Source organism: Eleutherodactylus coqui, chromosome 13, assembly GCF_035609145.1.
Source record: "Eleutherodactylus coqui strain aEleCoq1 chromosome 13, aEleCoq1.hap1, whole genome shotgun sequence".
Taxonomy (NCBI): Eukaryota; Metazoa; Chordata; class Amphibia; order Anura; family Eleutherodactylidae; genus Eleutherodactylus; species Eleutherodactylus coqui.
Window position 1 is genome coordinate 24,298,301 of NC_089849.1, and position 18,674 is coordinate 24,316,974.

General features: G+C 47.7%; 1 protein-coding gene across 3 annotated transcripts; it reads left to right on the top strand.

Moving 5' to 3' along the window:
• Positions 1-5,607: 5,607 nt before the first annotated feature.
• TACO1 (translational activator of cytochrome c oxidase I) lies at positions 5,608-17,996 on the top strand. Of its 3 annotated transcripts, none has more exons than XM_066586691.1 (6): positions 5,608-5,697; positions 6,621-6,899; positions 6,980-7,086; positions 12,009-12,142; positions 14,619-14,796; positions 17,222-17,996. In XM_066586691.1, the coding sequence occupies exons 2-6, from the start codon at positions 6,647-6,649 to the stop codon at positions 17,420-17,422; spliced, it is 873 nt and encodes a 290-aa protein (XP_066442788.1). In that variant the 5' UTR covers positions 5,608-5,697; positions 6,621-6,646; the 3' UTR covers positions 17,423-17,996. The 3 variants fall into 3 exon arrangements, with proteins under 3 accessions (XP_066442788.1, XP_066442790.1, XP_066442789.1); XM_066586693.1 differs by lacking the exon at positions 5,608-5,697 and adding an exon at positions 5,727-5,874; XM_066586692.1 differs by lacking the exon at positions 5,608-5,697 and having other exon boundaries at positions 6,463-6,899.
• Positions 17,997-18,674: the final 678 nt, after the last annotated feature.

Consider the following 18,674-nt stretch of genomic DNA (forward strand, 5'->3'; position numbering starts at 1 on the left):
GGCCAATCATTCTCTGTTGCCAGGCCTCCCAGCTTCCATAGCAGACTCCTCATATTATAGCTGACCCTAGAGTGACATAATAAAAACAGGTTAGACCCCCCCCCCCAATAACATCAAATATAATATATTAAATCCAATACAAACCATTTCCATCTACCTTTTATTAAAGTTATAAACCCTTTCCGCCCCCAGATTCCATGAGGCCTCAGTCCCCTAGCGTACTTCTGCCATACATTATGGGGGTGTCTGGGTGTCACTCACTGTGGGGGCACTCTGACTGCTGTCATTATGGGGTGTCTGGGTGTAACTCACTGTGGGGGCACTCTGACTGTTGTTGTCATTATGGGGGTGTCTGGGTGTCACTCGTTGTGGGGGCACTCTGACTGTTGTTGTCATTATGGGGGTGTCTGGGTGTCACTGTGGGGGCACTCTGACTGCAGTCATTATGGGGTGTCTGGGTGTCACTCACTGTGGGGGCACTCTGACTGTTGCAGTCATTATGGGGTGTCTGGGTGTCACACTGTGGGGCACTCTGACTGTTGCTGTCATTATGGGGATGTCTGGGTGTCACTCACCGTGGGGGCACTCTGACTGTTTTCGTCATTATGGGGGTGTCTGAGTGTCACTCACTGTGGGGGCACTCTGACTGTTGCTGTCATTATGGGGGTGTCTGGGTGTCACTCACTGTGGGGGCACTCTGACTGTTGCTGTCATTATGGGGGTGTCTGGGTGTCACTCACTGTAGGGGCACTCTGACTGTTGCTGTCATTATGGGGGTATCTGGGTGTCACTCACTGTGGGGGCACTCTGACTGTTGCTGTCATTATGGGAGTGTCTGGGTGTCACTCACTGTGGGGGCACTCTAACTGTTACAGTCATTATTGGGGTGTCTGGGTGTCACTCACTGTGGGGGCAGTCTGACTGTTGCTGTCATTATGGGGGTGTCTGGGTGTCACTCATTGTGGGGGCACTCTGACTGTTGCTGTCATTATGGGGGTGTCTGGGTGTCACTCACTGTGGGGGTACTCTGACTGCAGTCATTATGGGGTGTCCACGTATCACTCATTGTGGGGGCACTTTGACTGTTGCTGTCATTATGGGGGTGTCTGGGTGTCACTCACTGTGGGGGCACTCTGACTGTTGCTGTCATTATGGGGGTGTCTGGGTGTCACTCACTGTGGGGGCACTCTGACTGCAGTAATTATGGGGGTGTCTGGGTGTCACTCATATGGGGGCACTTTGACTGTTGCTGTCATTATGGGGGTATCCGGGTGTCACTCACTGTGGGGGCACTCTGACTGTTGCTGTCATTATGGGGGTGTCTGGGTGTCACTCACTGTGGGGGCACTCTGACTGTTGCTGTCATTATGGGGGTGTCTGGGTGTCACTCACTGTGGGGGCACTCTGACTGTTGCTGTCATTATGGGGGTGTCTGGGTGTCACTCACTGTGGGGGCACTCTAACTGTTACAGTCATTATTGGGGTGTCTGGGTGTCACTCACTGTGGGGGCACTCTGACTGTTGCTGTCATTATGGGGGTGTCTGGGTGTCACTCACTGTGGGGGTACTCTGACTGCAGTCATTATGGGGTGTCCACGTATCACTCATTGTGGGGGCACTTTGACTGTTGCTGTCATTATGGGGGTGTCTGGGTGTCACTCACTGTGGGGGCACTCTGACTGTTGCTGTCATTATGGGGGTGTCTGGGGGTCACTCACTGTGGGGGCACTCTGACTGTAGTCATTATGGGGGTGTCTGGGTGTCACTCATATGGGGGCACTTTGACTGTTGCTGTCATTATGGGGGTATCTGGGTGTCACTCACTGTGGGGGCACTCTGTTGCTGTCATTATGGGGGTGTCTGGGTGTCACTCACTGTGGGGGTACTCTGACTGCAGTCATTATGGGGTGTCCACGTATCACTCATTGTGGGGGCACTTTGACTGTTGCTGTCATTATGGGGGTGTCTGGGTGTCACTCACTGTGGGGGCACTCTGACTGTTGCTGTCATTATGGGGGTGTCTGGGTGTCACTCACTGTGGGGGCACTCTGACTGTAGTCATTATAGGGGTGTCTGGGTGTCACTCATATGGGGGCACTTTGACTGTTGCTGTCATTATGGGGGTATCTGGGTGTCACTCACTGTGGGGGCACTCTGACTGTTGCTGTCATTATGGGGGTGTCTGGGTGTCACTCACTGTGGGGGCACTCTGACTGTTGCTGTCATTATGGGGGTGTCTGGGTGTCACTCACTGTGGGGGCACTCTGACTGTTGCTGTCACTATGGGGTGTCTGGGTGTCACACTGTGGAGTACTCTGACTGTTGCAGTCATTATGGGGGTGTCTGGGTGTCACTCACTGTGGGGGCACTCTTACTGTTGCAGTCATTATGGGGTGTCTGGGTGTCACACTGTGGAGTACTCTGACTGTTGCGGTCATTATGGGGTGTCTGGGTGTCACTCACTGTGGGGGCACTCTGACTGTTGCTGTCATTATGGGGTGTCTGGGTGTCACTCACTGGGGGGCACTCTGACTGTTGCTGTCATTATGGGGGTGTCTGGGTGTCACTCACTGTGGGGGCACTCTTACTGTTGCAGTCATTATGGGGTGTCTGGGTGTCACACTGTGGAGTACTCTGACTGTTGCGGTCATTATGGGGTGTCTGGGTGTCACTCACTGTGGGGGCACTCTGACTGTTGCTGTCATTATGGGGTGTCTGGGTGTCACTCACTGTGGGGGCACTCTTACTGTTGCAGTCATTATGGGGTGTCTGGGTGTCACACTGTGGGGGCACTCTTACTGTTGCAGTCATTATGGGGTGTCTGGGTGTCACACTGTGGAGTACTCTGACTGTTGCGGTCATTATGGGGTGTCTGGGTGTCACTCACTGTGGGGGCACTCTGACTGTTGCTGTCATTATGGGGTGTCTGGGTGTCACTCACTGTGGGGGCACTCTGACTGTTGCTGTCATTATGGGGGTGTCTGGGTGTCACTCACTGTGGGGGCACTCTGACTGTTGCTGTCACTATGGGGTGTCTGGGTGTCACACTGTGGAGTACTCTGACTGTTGCAGTCATTATGGGGGTGTCTGGGTGTCACTCATTGTGGGGGCACTCTGACTGTTGCTGTCATTATGGGGGTGTCTGGGTGTCACTCACTGTGGGGGCACTCTGACTGTTGCTGTCATTATGGGGGTGTCTGGGTGTCACTCACTGTGGGGGCACTCTGACTGTTGCTATCATTATGGGGTGTCTGGGTGTCACTCATTGTGGGGGCACTCTGACTGTTGCTGTCATTATGGGGTGTCCAGGTATCACTCACTGTGGGGGCACTCTGACTGTTGTTGTTATTATGGGGTGTCCAGGTATCACTCACTGTGGGGGCACTCTGACTGTTGCTGTCATTATGGGGTGTCCAGGTATCACTCACTGTGGGGGCACTCTGACTGTTACTGTCATTATTGGGGTGTCTGGGTTTCACTCATTGTGGGGGCACTCTGACTGTTGCAGTCATTATGGGGTGTCCAGGTGTCACTCACTGTGGGGGCACTCTGACTGTTGCTGTCATTATGGGGGTGTCTGGGTGTCACACTCATTGTGGGGGCACTCTGACTGTTGCTATCATTATGGGGGTGTCTGTGTCACTCACTGTGGGGGCACTCTGACTGCAGTCATTATGGGGTGTCTGGGTGTCACTCACTGTGGGGGCACTCTGACTGTTGCTGTCATTATGGGGGTGTCTGGGTGTCACTCACTGTGGGGGTACTCTGACTGCAGTCATTATGGGGTGTCCACGTATCACTCATTGTGGGGGCACTTTGACTGTTGCTGTCATTATGGGGGTGTCTGGGTGTCACTCACTGTGGGGGCACTCTTACTGTTGCTGTCATTATGGGGGTGTCTGGGTGTCACTCACTGTGGGGGCACTCTGACTGTAGTCATTATGGGGGTGTCTGGGTGTCACTCATATGGGGGCACTTTGACTGTTGCTGTCATTATGGGGGTATCTGGGTGTCACTCACTGTGGGGGCACTCTGACTGTTGCTGTCATTATGGGGGTGTCTGGGTGTCACTCACTGTGGGGGCACTCTGACTGTTGCTGTCATTATGGGGGTGTCTGGGTGTCACTCACTGTGGGGGCACTCTGACTGTTGCTGTCACTATGGGGTGTCTGGGTGTCACACTGTGGAGTACTCTGACTGTTGCAGTCATTATGGGGGTGTCTGGGTGTCACTCACTGTGGGGGCACTCTTACTGTTGCAGTCATTATGGGGTGTCTGGGTGTCACACTGTGGAGTACTCTGACTGTTGCAGTCATTATGGGGTGTCTGGGTGTCACTCACTGTGGGGGCACTCTGACTGTTGCTGTCATTATGGGGTGTCTGGGTGTCACTCACTGGGGGGCACTCTGACTGTTGCTGTCATTATGGGGGTGTCTGGGTGTCACACTGTGGAGTACTCTGACTGTTGCTATCATTATGGGGTGTCTGGGTGTCACTCATTGTGGGGGCACTCTGACTGTTGCTGTCATTATGGGGGTGTCTGGGTGTCACTCACTGTGGGGGCACTCTGACTGTTGCTGTCATTATGGGGGTGTCTGGGTGTCACTCACTGTGGGGGCACTCTGACTGTTGCTATCATTATGGGGTGTCTGGGTGTCACTCATTGTGGGGGCACTCTGACTGTTGCTGTCATTATGGGGTGTCCAGGTATCACTCACTGTGGGGGCACTCTGACTGTTGTTGTCATTATGGGGTGTCCAGGTATCACTCACTGTGGGGGCACTCTGACTGTTGCTGTCATTATGGGGTGTCCAGGTATCACTCACTGTGGGGGCACTCTGACTGTTACTGTCATTATTGGGGTGTCTGGGTATCACTCATTGTGGGGGCACTCTGACTGTTGCAGTCATTATGGGGTGTCCAGGTGTCACTCACTGTGGGGGCACTCTGACTGTTGCTGTCATTATGGGGGTGTCTGGGTGTCACACTCATTGTGGGGGCACTCTGACTGTTGCTATCATTATGGGGGTGTCTGTGTCACTCACTGTGGGGGCACTCTGACTGCAGTCATTATGGGGTGTCTGGGTGTCACTCACTGTGGGGGCACTTTGACTGTTGCAGTCATTATGGGGTGTCCAGGTATCACTCATTGTGGGGGCACTCTGACTGTTGCTATCATTATGGGGTGTCCAGGTATCACTCATTGTGGGGGCACTCTGACTGTTGCTATCATTATGGGGTGTCCAGGTATCACTCATTGTGGGGGCACTCTGACTGTTGCTATCATTATGGGGTGTCCACGTATCACTCATTGTGGGGGCACTCTGACTGTTGCTGTCATTATGGGGTGTCCAGGTATCACTCATTGTGGGGGCACTCTGACTGTTGCTACCATTATGGGGTGTCCAGGTATCACTCATTGTGGGGGGCACTCTGACTGTTGCTATCATTATGGGGTGTCCAGGTATCACTCATTGTGGGGGCACTCTGACTGTTGCAGTCATTATGGGGTGTCAGACATGGTAGAAGAAGCAACAAATAGGCATCTAGTAAACTGCACTGCAAGTACGGAACTAAATGACATGGATCTTGTTTCCGGGAGGACCGGTGCACCGGCTGCACATTCCCCCTGTGTGTCCTGCACACCGACTGTTTTCAGCAAGAGGAGAGCAGACAGAGGAAGATGTGAGCCGGGAGGTCAGTGGTGTATATGGGGTGCACTATACATTACATGCGGTCTCCATGGTTACCAGTGTTACTATGTACAGTGTCACTTTACGGCATGTCTGAGGGTCGTGGAGCTGCTGCACACAGGGGCAGAGTACGTCATGACTTCTAAACTCCAGGACAATCATTAGACTCCGTCGCACAGTGGTGGGCAGAACTTGTGAAACTACATATCCCAGCATGCCCTGACAGATAAGAGTGAGGGGGGAAGAGAGCTGCCGGTGGGGGGCGCCGTTCTAATGAATTGTTATTTGACCCTCTGTTTACTGGGCAGCCACCTGAAAATAGGCTGTTGCTTAGCAACCAGAGTCATAGTGCCTGGGTGATACATTCGGATCCCTGCACTTTGGCGTCACTCAGAAGGGGGAAAGGTGGCGCTAGAGCGAGGTCTCTTCTGTGTTTAACGTTTCTGGGGTGAGGGGGTCACCGCCTTTCGGTCATGTCTCTGAACTGCACCCCCAGTCATGGGGGGCCTCAATGGCGGATCTCCCAATCATCCCAGATTCTGCAGGACAGTTCCAAATTTGATACGCTGTCCCGCAGTCCCACACAGCAGGAGGCATGTCCCTCTGAGGCAATATCGAATTATAATAGGGGTGATAGGGGCGGCTGCCCAGGGTCTGTGGCTCCAGGGGGCCCGCGGCCTCCCAACTACCTCTATTGATAACACGCTGCTGCAGCAGAAATAAGAAAACGCTACATTCAGATTGGGCTCATGCGAGCGTAGTGGCGTGCCGCCAAGCGCCGTGTACTATCTTGGCGTGTAAGCGCGCGGAATACTCGCCAAGATGGAATGTTCTATGACTTTTCTTGTACAATTCATGTGAGCGATAACGTGGCCACTTTAGGGGGATTGGTACAGAATATGACTTCCTTCTCCTCCGTGCCCGCAGGGTGAGCTGGCAGTAGCGGCGGCACCATGTCTCTAGCGTTGGGCAGGTTCTGCCTGTCTTCCCGTCTCTGGAGGTCCCTGTCTGGATGTCGGGAAGCATTGGCTGGATCCCGTGCTCCTGCTCTGCGCCCTCAGGAGGTGGCGGTTCTTCATACATCTGCCGTAGCCTCAGCGGGACATAATAAATGGTCCAAAGTGAGGCACATAAAGGGACCGAAGGATGCGGCGCGGTCCCGAGTGTTCGCCAAGCTCACCATGATGATCAAAGCGGCAGTGAGAGGTATGGTGGATGAGGGTTCTTAATCCGGGACTGTTAGAGATGGACACTACATGATCCTTTCATTTCACCGTTTCTTACAGAAGGAGGACCGAACCCCGACTTCAATCCATACTTGTACCAACTGGTTGAGCAGGGCCGGCAGAGGAACATGCCGAAAACTTCCATTGAAGCTGCTATTAAAGGAGCAGTAAGTAAAGCGAGCCAGGAACAAAAAGCTAACCCCCCCTTCCCGGTCTAGAAGAGGTCTGAGTAGGAGTAATAACTGAAGGGGTTCATTTTTAAGGGGTTGTAGCAAGGATGACGATCTGATTGGTGGGGGTTCGAGCACTGTGAGTGGTGGGGGTTTCACCACTGGGGCCCCACCGGTCCTGGGGATAGAGGTCACCTCTTGAATGGGGTGGTGGTGTAACTCATGTGTGCTGCTGCTTTAGTATGTTCATGTCAGAGAAAGTCAAGTTCAAGTGCTTGGCTGTCTCCAATAGTCCCAATGAGATGAATGGTGCAGCCCCGCACACACTCGAGTGCAACCCTATTCATGCGGCAACTTCTGTTCTCGTGATCGCTGGGGGTCCCACTGATCAAGCCCCCACCAATCAGATAGTTATCCACTATCCTGTGACGTGGAGATAACCTCTAACCTTGGCAGTGCCCCTTTAAGTAGAATTTGCAATAGGATTAGAATCATGTTACATGGAGGGCCCATCCACACATGTGTACTTCATGTCTGTATTCAGTCGGTATTTTTTACTGCCTTAACCCGGACTGCACACGGACCCATTGAGTTAATTAGTGTATTCAGGCAGGCTTTTTTTGGGTTTTTTTGCGGACCGAAGTCTCGCAGCATGTCCTATTTTGGTCCTTAATCACAGACCAATGCTAAAATAATCTTTATTAGAATAATTTAAAAAGAGACAGTAGACTCAGGGCACAACACAAAACAAAGACTTGGGAAGGATGTTGCAGCCACTCAAGGGTGGTCAAGCCACCAGGTGGCAGCGCCTCCGACCAACCTAGGACAAGACGTCGTTAGCTACAAAAATACTCTTGTTAGAGAGATAGACTTATTGGAACTAGAACTATGGATCGTGTCACTGTATGGGAATGATAAATCCTCAACCAGAGGATAAGATGATCATACACTTTGTTCAGATATTTCAGTCAGACCGAAACTGATGATAGTGTCACAGTCACGTCTCCATATGTAGCTAACGCAACAAAATACTTAGTAAGGACTTGCGTGTCTTAGTGCAAGAACTACAGAATTTTCTCACTAGGTACACTATTCTTAGGTTTATTGCATCACACTTTTGGTCTCGGGTTATTGCATCGTACTATAATCTCGACGCGTTTCACCACTTCGTAAATGTGGATCATCAGGAGTGATAGTGCTAAATAAGTCGTATAATTTGCAAAGATAAATCACTGTGCTGAAGGTGAAGAGCCAAGTGATGTATATCAAAGTTGTGAGTCCTAGATGCAATATATGCTCATGCTAGTGCCTATGAACAAAAGGTAAGACGGCCTCTAGAAAAAGATGCAACAAGCCAAAGTCTCCTTTTGGGGGAAACCGATCCAGTATATAAGCTGAGACCAATCTGATTATCTCACTCTCACAGACTTAAGCATTCCATTTATGCAATTGTCAAAAAATAGCTTGGAAGTCTGGGAGTCAATCCTAACACTTGTTGGCTAGCACCGAAGGCTATATACGCCTAGAGTCAATCCTCCTAAAGTGCCAAACTGCCCAGTTAGAATCTGTAGGTAAAAGCTGGTCTCTTTAAAGGCCCAATCACCCCAGTCAAAAGGTCTAGAATAGCGAGGTATACAGCATAGATCGTTTCCCTAAGCATAATAGCAGGCTTTAGTATGTCAAAATAACAAAGAGAGGTCCCATCGCCTTGGATGGGACCTCCCTTGCCTACCATCAAGGCGATGGGACCTCTCTTTGTTATTCTAACTGGGCAGTTTGGCACTTTAGGAGGATTGACTCTAGGCGTATATAGCCTTCGGTGCTAGCCAACGAGTGTTAGGATTGACTCCCAGACTTCCAAGCTATTTTTTGACAATTGCATAAATGGAATGCTTAAGTCTGTGAGAGTGAGATAATCAGATTGGTCTCAGCTTATATACTGGATCGGTTTCCCCCAAAAGGAGACTTTGGCTTGTTGCATCTTTTTCTAGAGGCCGTCTTACCTTTTGTTCATAGGCACTAGCATGAGCATATATTGCATCTAGGACTCACAACTTTGATATACATCACTTGGCTCTTCACCTTGAGCACAGTGATTTATCTTTGCAACTTTTGTTCATAGGCATTAGCATGAGCATATATTGCATCTAAGACTCACAACTTTGATATACCGTATATACCGGCGTATAAGGCGACGGGGCGTATAAGACGACCCCCCAACTGTCACCTTATACGCCGGTATTCAGTGGAGAAAAAAAAAAAAATGTTATTACTCACCTCCCCCGGCGTCCTGTCGCGCTCCGGCAGGATGTCGCTCGCTCCGGCAGGCTGTCGCTCGCTCCTCGTCCCCGCCGCAGCATAGCTTTCTGAATGCGGGGCTTGAAATCCCCGCTTCCAGAAAGCTAATACACACGCCGGCAGCCATGACATCATTGAATGGCTGTGATTGGCTAAAGCACACGTGGCTTCAGCCAATCACACTATTCAATGACATCATTGAATGGGTGTGATTGCTAACACGTGCGCCTTCAGCCAATCACAGCCATTCAATGATGTCATTGAATAGTGTGATTGGCTGAAGCCACGTGTGCTTTAGCCAATCACAGCCATTCAATGCTGTCATGGCTGCCGGCGTGTGTATTAGCTTTCTGGAAGCGGGGATTTCAAGCCCCACATTCAGAAAGCTATGCTGCGGCGGGGACGAGGAGCGAGCGACAGCCTGCCGGAGCGAGCGACATCCTGCTGGAGCGCGACAGGACGCCGGGGGAGGTGAGTAATAAAATTTTTTTTTTTTACACTTTTTTTTTTTTGTATTACCAGCGTATAAGACGACCCCCGACTGCAGAGCAGATTTTTCGGGGTTCAAAAGTCGTCTTATACGCCGGTATATACGGTACATCACTTGACTCTTCACCTTGAGCACAGTGATTCACCTTTGCAAATTATACGACTTATTTAGCACTATCACTCCTGATGATCCACATTTACGAAGTGGTGAAACGCGTCGAGATTATAGTACGATGCAATAACCCGAGACCAAAAGTGTGATGCAATAAACCTAAGAATAGTGTACCTAGTGAGAAAATTTTGTAGTTCTTGCACTAAGACACGCAAGTCCTTACTAAGTATTTTGTTGCGTTAGCTACATATGGAGACGTGACCGTGACACTATCATCAGTTTCGGTCTGACTGAAACATCTGAACAAAGTGTATGATCATCTTATCCTCTGGTTGAGGATTTATCATTCCCATACAGTGACACGATCCATAGTTCTAGTTCCAATAAGTATATCTCTCTAACAAGAGTATTTTTGTAGCTAACGACGTCTTGTCCTAGGTTGGTTGGAGGCGCTGCCACCTGGTGGCTTGACCACCCTTGAGTGGCTGCAACATCCTTCCCAACTCTTTGTTTTGTGTTGTGCCCTGAGTCTACTGTCTCTTTTTAAATTATTCTAATAAAGATTATTATTTTAGCATAAGTCTTTCCTGTGAATAGGGCTGAATTTTCTAGTTAGACTTTAACTGCCCCCCCCCTGTGAAAAATTAATCACAGACCAAGTTTACCTATTAACCCTTTCCAATCCACTGTCTGACATCTAAAGACATTCTGATTGAAGGCTGTACAGCTCCGATGTCGGAAAAAGTCCGGCAGGGTATTCTTACTGTAGATTACTGGCTGCTCTATTATCGGGGGCCTCTCCAGCATGTCACATACTGCTCTAGCCAGCAGATGGTGCCATTGCATAATGGCAGAAAGAGAAAGCCGCCTAGGAAACTCTGAATCCAAAATTGGATTGCAAAGGGTTAAAGCCTATGGGTGTGTTTAAAAAAAATGCAGCAAACGCATTAGCATCGATGTTCACTTCATTTTTTTTTTCGTGCACCCGGTTTTCTGTGGGTTATGACAAGACTGAGGCTTCTTTTACATCTGCTTGGAAGCTCAGGAGGTCCCACCCCACATCCGGCTCAAAATACCAGAAGAAAAAGCGCGCCATGCAGTGCTTTTTCATCCATCTAAAATCCGAGCAGCTGACCGGAAACTGAACGGACCCCGTTATAGTCAGTGGGCTCCGTTTGGCGCTGTTCAGTTCCATCCTGAGACGGAGCCATTTGGCCACCGGGTTTTCGTTTTTCTGCTCCGGAATGGAGTAAGCAGAGTGGAACCCAAGCGCAGATGTGAAACCACCCTGACATCACTTGGACCGTCTTGCGAGTTTTTATCTCTTGCAAGTGTGAAAAACAGATTCAACATGGACTTAAAAAATGCACCTCTGCAGCAATAATGCATGTAACACGCACAGTAACAGCGGTGCATTTTTTACGGACTGTTATTGCATACGCCAGTGTGAACGAGGCCTAAGGCACTAAGGGTTTTCCCATAAAGCGGAAGGTCTGGGTACGGACAATTTTTTTAAAAAATTGTTGCAAATATGGTAAAACAACAATAGCAGCTATATTCGCTTACTTGTTCCCCCAGGGATCAAGCGCTGCAGCTCCCACGGTCCTCCTCGTCTTTATTTATGAATGGCTTTGTGCTTGAGTGCTCTAACACATTCGCAGCAATTTTTTATAAATCACCCGCAGCTTTAAAGACTTTCCTCTCCTATGACAAATGTCTGATACCTTGGGGTCTGAGCTTTGAGGTTCCCCATCGATCCCAAGACTGGCTCACTCTAATGCCCCATGTGAACAGGGTGGCAGTGCGCTTGTTCAACCACCACTTCTATGGAACGGAGGGGGATTGCTGAGCATTAATCTCCACCTGTCCCACAGAAGTCAATGGAGTGGTCAGTAAGCATAGACACCGCCACTCCATTCACTTGGGGGATTTGGGGGTCACAGGATAGGGGTTAAATGTCTTCAGTGGGAAAACCCCTTTAACCATCCGCACATTTTTAATGGTCTACTTTAACCTCCAGGATAAATCTAAACCCACATCTTATGCCTTATATGAAGCTAGAGGGCCCGGAGGATGCTACCTCATTATTGAGATCCTGACTGATAAGACCCAACGCTCTTTTACAGAACTCCAGATGATACTGAAAAAGAATGGGTACGTAATCTGACCAGCGCCAATTATTATCATCATCGGTGTTTAAAGGGATTGTCTCTGTCCACTACTCAATAAGCGGATCAGAAAGTATCCCCCGCTGTGACCCTCCAGCGATCAGCTGTGGGGAAACCTGGCACCCTCACAGAATCTGCTGAAATGCTGTAGCTAATGCAAGCGAAGTGTGTTGTATATCTTAGTTACATGCAGCACACAGAATTCCGTGTGGAATAAGGAACACATTGTGGGTTTTAAAATTGACAGTGTGGTCTTTATTGCTGTGGATTCCGCATGGAAACAACTGAATTAGAGTAAGTGAATTACAATGCAGACCATCCATGTGCTGAACCAATGAGTCAGGGAGGGTATGGTTTCTCCTTAAGGAGAGCACCTAGGAGGTGTGAGGAGACTTATAAGGCCATGGGAAATTTATGCAAATAGGAAGATGGGACAATGCCTCTGCAGCGCCACCTATTGGAAGGCAAGTTAATGTCAGACCTTTTAACAGGCTTTGTAAGCCAGGGTCCTCTCTGCTGAGGAACACACAGCAGCCTCTGGTTTCTTCAGTGGATTCTTTGCGAAATCTCTTTGCAAGAATGCTTATTAGAGTATGTAGATAAACTTAAAAAACTTGTATCCCACACATACACCCTAACTTGATGGCCCCGGCTCTGTTCATGCTTTTTGTCTCTTTTTAAATCCACCGTTTTTGGCTTTAAAATTGAGGCCGACCAAAAGCTTGACTATAGCACCAAAAAGACTGAGCTACGACCATCTGAAGTGAGAGTTCCAATACTGAATTTATTGATGTCACTTCAGTCTATGTATAGAGCAGAAGAGGTAGAGGCTGGGAGAAGGCAGCACACAACAGATGTGATTCTCCTTTCTGTCCCAGGCAAGGGGTAACTGAAACTTTTGCTTATGTTATCACCAACTCCACCTATCAATCGGAGAGCATATTTCCTCTCTTATTGTCACATATGTGGGTCTTTTTTTCTAGAAAGGAGTAAACATAAGCACCTGCTCATCTAATCACTCCTCTATGCCTTTTAACTCTGCAGATGCTGCGGTCAGTCATCTAAATGTTCTAAAAAAAAAAAAGTAAACTTTTTTTCCCCTTGCACAATTCCTTCAATAATGAAAAAAGAAGGACACATAATTGGTATTGCCATAGCATAAGAGCCCGTACCATAAAATATTACATTGTTTATCAATACAGGAAATTCCATAAGAAAAAAAATACACAAACGCCTGTTTTCTGTTTATCTCTCTCTCTTCCAAAACAAGAATAAAAAGTAATCAAAAAGTCATATCTACCTCAACATGGTTCCCATAGCAACTACAAGCTGTCCTGCAAAAAAGAAGCTTCATACAGCTCTGACAATGGAAAAATAAATCTGCTCTAGTTTTGGAATGTGGTGAAACACAAAAATAAAACTCAATATTGTGCAAAAGTAGTAAAACATAACAAAATCGATATTCGTTTAGTGATGTAATCGTAGTGACTCGCAGAATAAGGGCTCATGTCCATGGGCATATCGGTAAAACGCTGTGCCGGATAGGCAGCGAGTGCACTGCGCATGATCGTGTATCTCATGCACGCGGTCATTTGCAGCGGGACTGTCTTTTTTTTTAAATCCCCCGCTATTAAACAGAGCAGCGTTGTGTATGAATCGCTGCCAATACGCAATGTATTGGGCATGAACAGCGTGGCATATGCTGCCCATAAAGGCTAGGGCTCACACTGCGTGGTATGCTGAGAAATAGAGCATGCTGCGATGTATTTCTCGCATGTATCTACACGCAGTGTTTACACACTCATGCGACTGGATCAGTGAAAGTTCATTGACTCCATTGACAGAGTATTACACGGCCATGCATTGAACGCGCAATATGTGGTGAAAAACCTCCTGTGGTCACGAGACCTAAAGTTAACCAAGTGTTTATAACATATGGTAAACGTCGTAAAAATAAATGCCATAAAATATGGTGAAAATGTCTTTTTTTTTTTTTTTACTCCAGCAAAGAAATTTACAAAAGATATTCAATACTCTATATCCACCCAAAATTGGTTTATATAAAAACTGAAACTCTTTCTGCATCGGGGCTCGATCTCCCCCACCGGTCTCTGTTTATAGCTGCAGTCTCATCATGGTTTACAGGATGTCACAGGGGCTCTAGCCAATAAGAGTTCAGCGATCGATTGCTTAGATTGGAGCTGGGGGCCGAGCACCGATGCTGGAGTCGGAGGGGGGGGGGGAGCGAGCAGCAGTGCTGTAGCGGGGAGAGGTGACTATATCACTATTTGTTATTTTAGTGTCCGGGGAAGGGGTTGTACCAAGATGTTACAATTTGGACCTTTAATGGCTTTTTACATGGCTGGGCGGGTCCATCTTACTCTATCTTATGGCTGTCAGGATTAGTTTATGAGTTTTCACATTAAAGCAACAATGTCTCCTCTTCTCTTTATGGTTTTCAGAGGAACTCACACCGATGCGCTGCATAGTTTTGCCAAAAAGGGGGTAGTGATCGTCCAACCCCAAGATCAGGATGGCAAACCCTTGCGAATGGAGCAAGCTGTTGACTTGGCGATACAGGCCGGAGCTGAGGACGTGCAGGAGACGCAGGACGAGGAGGAGGAGAAGGATGTGTACAAGGTGGGTTGACAAGGTGTCCTATTTAAGGAACGCAAAGGATGAGTTTTGGGGTTTACTGAACATATTGAAGCGCAAGGAATAATGGAAGCTGCAGAGAGAAAAAGTAAAAGTATGCAAATCAGGTGGAGCAACACAAATGATGGACTATCAGGAGATTGTCCCATAGGGGTTTTAGAAATGGAAAGCCGTGCTGGATCGTACAACCTTAAAGGGGTTGTCCCGCGCCGAAACGTTTTTTTTTTTTTTTTTTTTAACCCCCCCCCCCCCCCCCCCCCCGTTCGGCGCGAGACAACCCCGATGCAGGGGTTAAAAAAACAAACCGGAGAGTGCTTACCTGAATCCCGGCGGTCCAGCGTCTTCATACTCACCTGCTGAAGATGGCCGCCGGGGTCTGCTCCCTTCTGTGCGGTCCATTGCCGATTCCAGCCTCCTGATTGGCTGGAATCGGCACGTGACGGGGCGGAGCTACACGGAGCCGGCATTCTGCATGAGCGGCCCCATTGAAGAACAGAAGAAGACCCGGACTGCGCAAGCGCGGCTAATTTGGCCATCGGAGGCCGAAAATTAGTCGGCACCATGGAGACGAGGACACCAGCAACGGAGCAGATAAGTATAAAACTTTTTATAACTTCTGTATGGCTCATAATTAATGCACAATGTACATTACAAAGTGCATTATTATGGCCATACAGAAGTGTATAGACCCACTTGCTGCCGCGGGACAACCCCTTTAAGCTCATGACGACTTACAACGTAATCGTATATCTTATGTCACACAGAGTGGGTTGGGGGGATACCGGCGCTGAGTCTGTGTCATTCCAGTAGCTGTCTGCTATTTCTGACAGATGATTGCAATCGGAGGTGACTCCAATCGCAGATGTTTAGCTGGCCGGAGGGGGGCCTACAGACCTCCTGTGATGTGATTGCAAGGGCCAATGGGTTCACATGGCAGCCTGGTGTCTTGTGAAGACTCTGAGGGCTGCTATGTATTTCAACCTATTAAAGGGGTATTCTGGGCTTTTACTATTGATTATTACCTATCATCAGAATAGGTCATCAATAGTTGATCGTCAGGAATAGGGCTGTGGAGTTGGAGTCAGAGTCAGTAGAAATGTACCGACTACATCTGATAAAATATAAATATTATGAATATCTTAGAATTAATTCAATGCAGAATTTGTTGAACATTTCCTTTCCTATGAATTTTAGTAAAGTGTTTGTTCTATCTGAATACCTGATTATTTTATCAAAATGGTGATAAAAGGCTTATCTTACTATTATAATACAGTAAATGTATCACAGAAGTATTGCATTATACTGTAGGAATGATCAGGTGATCATAAGTTGAAGCCCCTATACGGACAAAAAGAAAGAGAAAAGTTTTTTTAATAAAGGTTTTTTTCAAAGTATCAAGGAAAATGTAAATATTAAAATGAAAAAAACTTTTCCCACTATGTGCATAAAATATCAAGGCAAAAAAACATATAATTGGTATTATACTATCACATTATTCTACACATATACATTGTATTTTGAGCACCCTACTCCACCCCCTACCTCCATTTTTAAAAGTTAGGCAATACATCTAAGGTTCCATTCACACATTGTGGCAATGGAAAATCTGCACCAAAATTTGCAGTTACAAGTGTCAGCCACTACACTGAGGTCGGCCCAGAGCCTTCCAGTCTGACCTCTGTTCGCTAACAGCATGCGCCTGCACAGCTGATCAGTCAGGGTCCCGAGCAGCGGACCCTGGCCGATCAACTATTGATGAGCTATCCTGAGGACAGGTCATCAATAGTATTTCCATGGAAAACCCCTTTAGCAAAGTTGTCCAGGATTAGAAAAATGCAGCTGTTTTTTTTTTTTTTTTTCCAAAAAAACAGCACCACACCTGGGTTGTCTGTGGAACAGCAGCTGAGCCACATTGACTTCCATGGAGCCAGGCTGTAATACCAAACACAACCCACGGACAGATGTGGTGCTGTTCATGGAAGAAGGCAGTTATTTTTTTTCTAAATCTGTATTAAAGGCCCGTTTAGACACACAGATGATCGCTCAAAAGATGGCTTTTGAGCAAAGATTTTGCATAATGTGCTAATTAGTACTAATGCCTATTAGTACCAATTAGTACTGTGGGAGCTGTCTGGAGCTGAATCTATTCAGAGGACCGCCCGCTGTTCTCTGAATAAATTCCTTTTGTTCTGCCGGCGGGGCTGGCAGCTGAGAACAGCTCAGACAATGCAATCAGCTGTTCTTAGCAGTCCCCAGGCAGAGCGTAGCGTGGGGTCTGTCTTATCAGCCATCTTTTGAGTGATTATCGTTGTTTAAATGGGCCTTCAGTCAAAAACTTGACCCCTTTTAGAATGCCAGAAACCCAGATATGCGGTGACATATTAATTTTCTTGAAATACTTTTTTTGCAGTATATCTGTGATCTATCCTCCTTGCGAGACGTCCGCAGTCAGCTGACCTCCTTGGGATTAGTGCCAATCTCTTCCGGGCCGGAGTATTTGCCCAACATCACTGTACAATTGTCAGATGCTGACAAAGAAACGGTCTTCAAGCTGCTGGAACTGATTAAAGACCATCCAGATGTCATGCGGGTCTACGACAACATAGAATAGCGAGCGCCACAGAGTGGGCGGCGCGAGAATAAGGGACTTTACTCCAAAGGGATTACAAGTCCTCTTGCTTCCAAGGATCTACATAGACGGCGATGGGTGCCGACTTGACCATCGTCCTGATCTCTGCAGAAATGGATATTACTAAAGAGAATGGCCTGATAGAATTTCAATGAGTGTCATAAGAGGAGAGGAAGACTCAGTGACTTCTCTGTATCAGGGAGGTTTAACACCTTTAATATAGATTAGATATACCTCAAAATGTAACAATAAACTGAAATGCCTTGTGTCCAACTGCTGGGGCCGTTATAATGGGGGAAAAGGGCGGCTTTAGGGCATCAGTTGTGTGGGCGCTTAATGCCTTCAAGACCAGAGACTTTCATTTAAATGTTTTTTTTATCCCAGCCTTACAAGAGCCATCTCTTTTTTTTTTTTTTCCCGTCAACATAGCGGTACGGCGCTTGTTTACTGCAGGACGGTTTGTATTTCCTCATGGCACCATTTAACGTACCATTGAATGTACTGAAAAATGTTAGAAAAATTAAGTGGTGTGAAATGACAAAAAAAGATGCAGTTACGCCATTTTTGGGGGTTTAGTCTCTACGGCATTCGCGGTGTTGTAGAAATGACATGAACGCTTTGTGGGTCAGTCCGATCACAGCGATGCTTCATTTATAGAGTTTGTTTACTACTTTTAAAAGTAAGCAGTTTTAAAAAGCTTAGAGTTTTTTTTTTTAAACAAAATTGCTTTCCCTCGCCGTCTTCTGAGACCCAGAACTTTATTATTTTTCATCAGTTGGGCCGTGTGAGACCTCACTTTTTGCGATGCATTCTGTAGTTTTTTTTTTAGTACCATTTTGGGTTACATGCATGTTTTTGATCACTTTTAGGGCTCATGTCCACAGGCGGGTTGGATTTAGCATGCGGGAATCCGACCCTGCGTACCTGTCCGGGACTTCTTTTTTCTGTACTGCGGATGTGTGCTGAAGTGCCGTCTGGCACAAATGCGCAGTACAAGTTTTTTTTTTTCAAACTCTCGTTTTCCCTCGGAATTCACAGCTCAGCTGTACTGTCAACTGCGGAGGGGCTGCGGGTCGGACCGCTTCCACTGAAGCTGCACTGAAATGGAACATGCTGCTATTTGTTTTCTGGACCCAAAGATCCACAAAAAAATGTGCATGCTTTAATTCAGGTGCGGGCGCCAATGCTCCCATATGCGCGGCGTGAATTGCGGATTTTCCACGCATCAAATCTC

Excerpts from the sequence above, each read along its gene's own strand:
- TACO1 (XM_066586691.1), top strand. The coding sequence starts at position 6,647 with ATGTCTCTAGCGTTGGGCAGGTTCTGCCTGTCTTCCCGTCTCTGGAGG. Across the intron at positions 12,143-14,618 it reads ATGATACTGAAAAAGAATGG|AGGAACTCACACCGATGCGC; the intron begins GTACGTAATCTG and ends TATGGTTTTCAG. Across the intron at positions 14,797-17,221 it reads AGGAGAAGGATGTGTACAAG|TATATCTGTGATCTATCCTC; the intron begins GTGGGTTGACAA and ends CTTTTTTTGCAG.